At 41.6% G+C, this 6,786-nt stretch overlaps 1 protein-coding gene across 1 annotated transcript; it reads left to right on the top strand.

Moving 5' to 3' along the window:
• The first annotated feature begins 5,640 nt into the window (after positions 1–5,640).
• Positions 5,641–6,486, top strand: LOC126282392 (uncharacterized). The gene has a single exon (XM_049982050.1). The coding sequence runs from the start codon at positions 5,641–5,643 to the stop codon at positions 6,484–6,486; it is 846 nt and encodes a 281-aa protein (XP_049838007.1).
• Positions 6,487–6,786: the final 300 nt, after the last annotated feature.

Raw genomic sequence — 6,786 nt, 5'->3', positions numbered from 1 at the left:
GAATATATCTCGAGGATACATCAACATGTTTTATGATCGATCTTTCACAGGTGGAACTGTCATCCATGTAGAAGCCTGTTGTACACCAGAAGGATGATAACCTTGTTGTATTGTCGTTGAATAGAAATCTACAACAACTTTGCCAATTTTGTCATTCTATTGCAAATGGGGAAGAGCTCGTGGCTGTGACATATAAGAAATAAATTAATCTGGTTCAGCCAACAGAGAAGACTTTTCAGTCGACGGTATTCGTGAGAAAAGCTTCTCATGTACACGAGAACGATCACAACATAAAAATGCTTCTAGCAGTTGTAAGTCAATGTGACAGAAGAGTTCCGTTAAAGGTAACGAACACTCTTATGTCTTACAACATTAAAGATGCATTTTAAACAAAGATGTGCTAAGTCGAGGACTACAGTATGATTTGAAAACCTGCTTTATCAAGCTTTATAAATCGACCACATACAAAATGTAGCATTTAGCATCGTGTAATACAAAGGAAATAGGACAAACGAGGAGAACTTTCAAGGGAAGATACAACTATCGCGAAAATACATTCCGAGTCAGTAATTTCGACATACAAGTGCTGATACTAAAGAATTACATTGAGGATGGTTTTCAAAACAGACAAACTTCGGGGACCGCCTTTCTGAACCGTTGAGCGACCTACGATATAGCCTACCCCAGACAACCTTAGAGAAGCTACACACTCCTAGCAGCTACTAGAAACTGAGGGAAATGATTCGAAACCTTCTCCAAAATCGAAGACTTGAGCCGGTGGAGAAGACAGAAGAATAGTCTCCAACGGAACAGTGTACTATCCCCTGTGCTTTTTAACATTTTTATTTTTGCGGAGCCTCTCCCATAGGACACTCAAAGTTTTATATTTACTGACAATCGCGCCATCGCTGCCAAACGAGATAACTCCGAGGTTGTGGAGATCTGTCAGCAGCGATGGAGCAGTCTGTTACCTATTACAGTCACATCACACACTATCATGTCAACACTGAAATGTGTGTGTGTTCCCCCAGCAGAACAGAAAGGCTACAAGGACCTTGCTATTGACTTGGGAGGGCATTCCATTGGAGCACTGTGCGAAACCGTCATATCTGAGTAGCACGTTGGATAGAAGGTACGAACATGAAACAGAAAATTGCAACGGAAAAGAACATAAACAACAAATTAGCAGAAATTAAAAGGGGTGTGCACCCTTCGGTAGTAAGAACTACAGCCCTCGCTTTATTCACGGTCTCCCACATAAAACTGGTCTGCTTCACATTCGAGATTCATGTAACACTGAACTAACTAAAGAAGAATAAATAATAGTAACGTTGAAAAACATGTAAGTATCTGTGCATAATAATGCTAGAAGTAGTGGAAATGGGCATCCAGGAATCGCTCACTTCGTGTGATGTCGTTACCAGCGACACACTGTAATTCTGCTGGCGTGATGTTGTTAATTTCCATACTAATGTTCCGTTTAAGATCGTCTTTTGTGCGAGACTTGTCAGCATACGCTTTTCTTTTTAGTGCGCTCCATAAATAAAACTCTTACATGGTAAATGCAGGGACCTTGGGCCTCTACTGACATGTCTGTCTTCAGGAAACACATTGGTGATGGGACAATAATTTGATTGGATGTTTGAGCGGTTGCTCCATCTTGTAAAGCATAAGCTTCTCTGCATCTGTTAATTGTGCATAGAAAGAGTCAAAGACCTGTAGATATCAGGCACTGTTTAGGCTGTAACTGAAAAATATGGGGCCAATAACGCGCATGCCGGACAAGACTCATCAAACACATACGTTCTCTGAGTGGAGAGTTCTTCGTGCAGTGACCAGTATCTACAGGCCTTATCTCACATGAAGTAAAGAAAGGGGTGCAAGTAACCTTTAGCAATTGATGTTGACAGCCAGTTACAATAGTTATCCCCGAATTTCAACTCTTGCACCACATTCACAAGACAGGCTTTTAATTTTATATCTTTTAGTACACGATGACACGATGTACGAGATACACCAACCTGTTGCGATAACCTCCTGACTCACTTGAGAGGGCTCCTCGTAATGTCTATGAGAAATCGGTCTATAGTTTCAGGGGTCCTACCTGTCAGCCGCGTATTCCCCTGCACATTCTGCGCTAATCCTATTGCCCTCCATTTCTTGTACAGGTCTTTAATAGTGCAGGTCGTGGGGAGGTTCCTCCCAGGATTCTTCGTTCGAAACATTTCTTTACATTTCTTGATGGAAGCTGACTTAATGTAACACAACACAATATCATTTCGCTGCTCTAATGCAAACTGCCCCATTTCTGTAACAACTCAACAATACGACCTTCTCACAACAACTGTCGCAGTAACACGCAGCTGCACTCAACTTTCTGATAAAATGCAATGCATCCAAATTTCGAGACAATGTTGGCAAGCACTTCGACTAGAGATAATTAATCGGTTTTATGAGGGACACCCTGTACTATCCAGCAGCAGAGTTTGCGTGTCTGATATGGAGTAGGTTGTGTAGTGCTAAGCAGGTCCACATACCCCTCACGGAAGGGTGCCGTATCATGACACGTTGCCAGAAAGGACCTAGACATGAGCTGTACTGTTTTTCTGGTATTGCACCACTAGTCATCACAGGGGAATTGTTGGCCAGAAAGGGGGAAACAGACGCGCTAACCTCGGCGATAAATCCGCTATACGGCCGCCTGAACGCCCACCAACGGCTGAAATATATGAAAAGCTTTCTTTATATCTCAAAGAGCGTCACAGTTAGAATACAAAGCACAAGACAGCACGTAGGAAGAAAGGATCTCGCACCTCAAAGACAGACCAATAGCCACAGAAGAAATCCCTCCGAGTCGCACCGAGGAGGAGTAAAAGACCCGGAAGTCCCTCAACAGTCTGAGCTCTGCAGCTTCAGACATGTGAGGGGGGGGCTCTTGGACGATAAGGCTCCGTATTACTTGGGCCACCTGCACCTACATACTACCTTCCACCTCTTGCAGCGTGAGCTGTGTCCAAACACCTGCTCTATGGAGGATCTGCACAAGGCTAGCCTACTAGCCTATACGCACTGCAGTGGCAGCATTTGGTTCAAGACAATATAATCTAAAACACTAATACGTGATGTGTACCAGAAATACATTCACAAATTTTGGGGATACGTTCCATACTCGAACACAAGAAAAAATTCCTGGTAAACATGGGCTCTCAGATGCAAACCTTAAGAGCTATTGGCACTTGTTCAAAAGAAGAGAGAATTTTCACAATATTGAAGATGAACAAGCGCTTGTAGCTCTTAATGTATGAATTTTATAGCCCACCTTTACTGGAAATTTTTTTTTTCGAATCAGGAAATGTGTCCCCAAAGATTGAATAAAGTATTTTCTAACACGTTGTATAATAGGGTGTAAAACAACTACATATACATGTTTGTAGAGTTATTAAAATAGTTTAAATGAAACACTTTTTTATCTGTCACAGGTGCACCGTTTCGCCTCTACGGGTCCTTGAAAGGTTTCACGCTGTACTTCCCTTAGATCAACGTTTACAGTTTCTTAGACTGCTTCGTATGCAACACGTTGACAGAGTGAAATCGGATTACAACACTGTGACGTGTTATTGCTAAGTAGGATAAGTTTTCATTGCTACTAGCTGTGTCCACGTCCCTGAATGAACAATTACAATATGGTTGTTATATTTCAATTACATGTTTTTTTTATTTTTTATTTTATTTCATATTTTTTTTTTTTTTTTTTTTTTTGCTCTTGATGGCTGATTAAGCTCCAGTGGAGCTAACTAACATGCATCACATTTATGGGTAGACACGTTACAACCGTAGGGCTGCAAGGCGCTTGTATGCAGAACTATTTCCGGAGAGGAAGTTACTAAATCAGGTAATATTTCAAAGATTTGATGGCTGTCTTCATGAAATAGGATCCTTCATACCAGAAGGATGGGAAGCTAGTAGACTGGGCAGTACGCGAATTGTTCGTTTGGCGGGGGCTGTGTTATAGCGAACTGACGTCAACACCAGCACTATCGTACTATCCACAGCCAAGGAACAAAATACCTCCGACACCAATGCTTGGAACATTCTGCACGAGACAGGCATGCGTCCACTGAAGTACCAAGAGGAACAAAACTTATCAGCTAACCTACATAGAGGACTAACTGAAAGAGACTTCTGGAAAAGATACTAAAACCACATAAAAACCCACCATACAAACAATTACGCTAAATCAGTACTAACTACCCACATTAAACATACTGGCCACCCATTATACGATAACGCGAATGATATTAATACTTTTTTGGACACATACTTCGCCTACCAAATACTAGAATCCCGAAGCTACTTTTTGACTACTTTTGGAACAGTAAAACCAAAAACATCTGGTTTAAAGAAGTACCTAGTGATCTGGATGAACTTAATATCACCACACACCAAATTCAACAAAGAGAAGAGAAACTGCTTCAAAAAACAAATACACACGGCTGACATCCAGACCGTCAGAACGGAAGAAGTACGTCATATCTGCAGAAGAACGAGCAGCCAGATCACAGCGAATGAAGAAGTTTTGGGAAACGAAGAAATTGCTGACTGATAAGACAGAAAACTTATTTATTGTAGACTCTGTTGTATTATGTTTGATTTCAGTGCTCCAATGTGGGCGTAAGCTACGTAAATAAATAAATAATTAATTACATACAAATGAGAAGGAACACACAATGGACTTGTATGAAGAACTAGCCATATTCATTCATTGTGGATGTTGTGTGATGTATGACAACAAGTTGCTAAATGATAAGCCAGAAACTAACTATAAATTTCTTCAAAAATTGTTCAATGTTGAAATATTGTTTTAATATAGCAAATAATTAAGAACTACCAATACAGTAATATAAATATGCTTCTATGAAACGTTTTTATTTCCATTGTTTGCACTATCTTAGCAACTGAAATTTGTTTATCTCAGCGATTTAGAGTAAAATATGTAGAGGTGTCAGCTGATGTGTTTTTTACCGTGCTCAATGCGCCAGAAAAATAAATTTTCGGAAGAAAATATAAGTAAAAACATCAATGAAAAGATTTTAGTATACAACTCATGCACTGAAATAAATGAATCTTTCTATGCAGAGTAAAATTTCTATGCGTAGTCTCGCTGGCACACCCAGAAAATAATCCTCAACACACTTCAGATTAACGTACACATAACTGTGATGCCTTTGACGAGTGTACCATGCAACGAAAGCACGTTGTCCTATTAAATAGTATCAAAAAGTCGCTGAAGCAGTAAAAATTATTTAGAAAATAATGATCACTACTGCTTATTCCTTTTAATGCAGGAATGGTCTAAAATCGTAATATTGACACTGTCCTTTAACTTCACAAAGTAATTGTTATTGTGCATATATGCTGATACACCCACAGGTATCCGCATCAAAGCAGTCTTATAGCCACAATTTCAATATTAGTGCTCATAATCTCTTCCCCGAGCATCGATTTCCATAGTTACGAACCAGAGCAACACATAAGCACAGACGTATCGTAATAAGATATTTCTACTGTAATGAAAGAAATTTGTATTATCGTTACTATAGCGTGTGTGTCCTTACTCAAGTAACTTTTCCTTTCCTCAGGATGAGGGAATTCACGAACAACATGGAAGGCAGGCAGTCAGCGCGACACCATGAGTCCGTACTCAAGTGGAACGTCCGGGTGCTGATGTCCGGCGGGTTGTGGCCAGCGGGTCCTCCACGGCTGTTTGCAGCATTCACCTCCTTCGTCTTCGTCGTCAAGTGGACGCACGTGCTGATGGCAGTGCGAACACTCTACTTGTCGTGGGGCGACCTCAACGAGATCACGCTGACACTGTTGTCCATGATCACCATGCTGGGCGGCGCTATCAAGATGACCCTCTTCTTGAAGAACAGGAGCGTCTACTACCAGCTGGTGCAGAGGCTCGACGACGCGGTCCGTTACCACGAGCAGTACTACCTGGGGAACGAGACCATGGTGTCCACTTTCCAGATGGCCAGAAAGAAGGCCTTGCGTCTCACGTTCATAACCCTTGGGTACCTGAACGTGCTTGGTCCACTGTGGTTTGTTATGCCTCTCCTCGAAGACACGTCGGAGAAGCACCTTCCGTTCATACCCATGCACGGACTCAATTTCACCTCGATACCACTGTACGAGTTATCCTACGTGACGCAGTGCACCGCCACCTTCTTCTGGCACCTCGTCAGCGTCGGTCTCGACATGTTCTACGCCAGCGTCATGATACACGTCACAGCCCAGCTCACCATTCTGAACGTGCGCTTCACCAACCTGCATCTGGAAACGGATCACTTAAGCGGCCGATCTAACCTAAGGCCTGTTACAGCATCGCCCGACAACAGTGTGCTGACGGAAGCTCACAGTAGAATGTACAAAGAGCTATGTGATCTCGTCAGATCCCACCAAAAAATTATCGAGTGTGTATCGTAGTTAAGACGTGTGATACTTTTGAGAAAAATTTTGCTTTTGTTGTAAAAAAGAGTACTGAGGTTTTCTTTTTACAGATTCACAACTTATCTTGAAGGTGTTATGAATTCGACAGTGCTGGTTCAGTTTCTTTCCAGCGTCCTCGTAGCATGTGTAACGCTGTTCCAAGCTACTATCGTAAGTTTCGCAGTACTAACACACTACTAACCGTTTCGATGTTATATATATTTCACGCGTATAGTAAATAACTGTTTATATGCACTGTACTGGACTGTTAACTTTGCAGTTAGGCATTCTCATTAA

This window comes from Schistocerca gregaria, chromosome 7 (assembly GCF_023897955.1).
Source record: "Schistocerca gregaria isolate iqSchGreg1 chromosome 7, iqSchGreg1.2, whole genome shotgun sequence".
Taxonomy (NCBI): domain Eukaryota; kingdom Metazoa; phylum Arthropoda; class Insecta; order Orthoptera; family Acrididae; genus Schistocerca; species Schistocerca gregaria.
The sequence above is the reverse complement of the archived record's forward strand: the minus strand, read 5'-3'. Positions and strand labels throughout refer to the sequence as shown.

Excerpts from the sequence above, each read along its gene's own strand:
- LOC126282392 (XM_049982050.1), top strand. The coding sequence starts at position 5,641 with ATGAGGGAATTCACGAACAACATGGAAGGCAGGCAGTCAGCGCGACAC.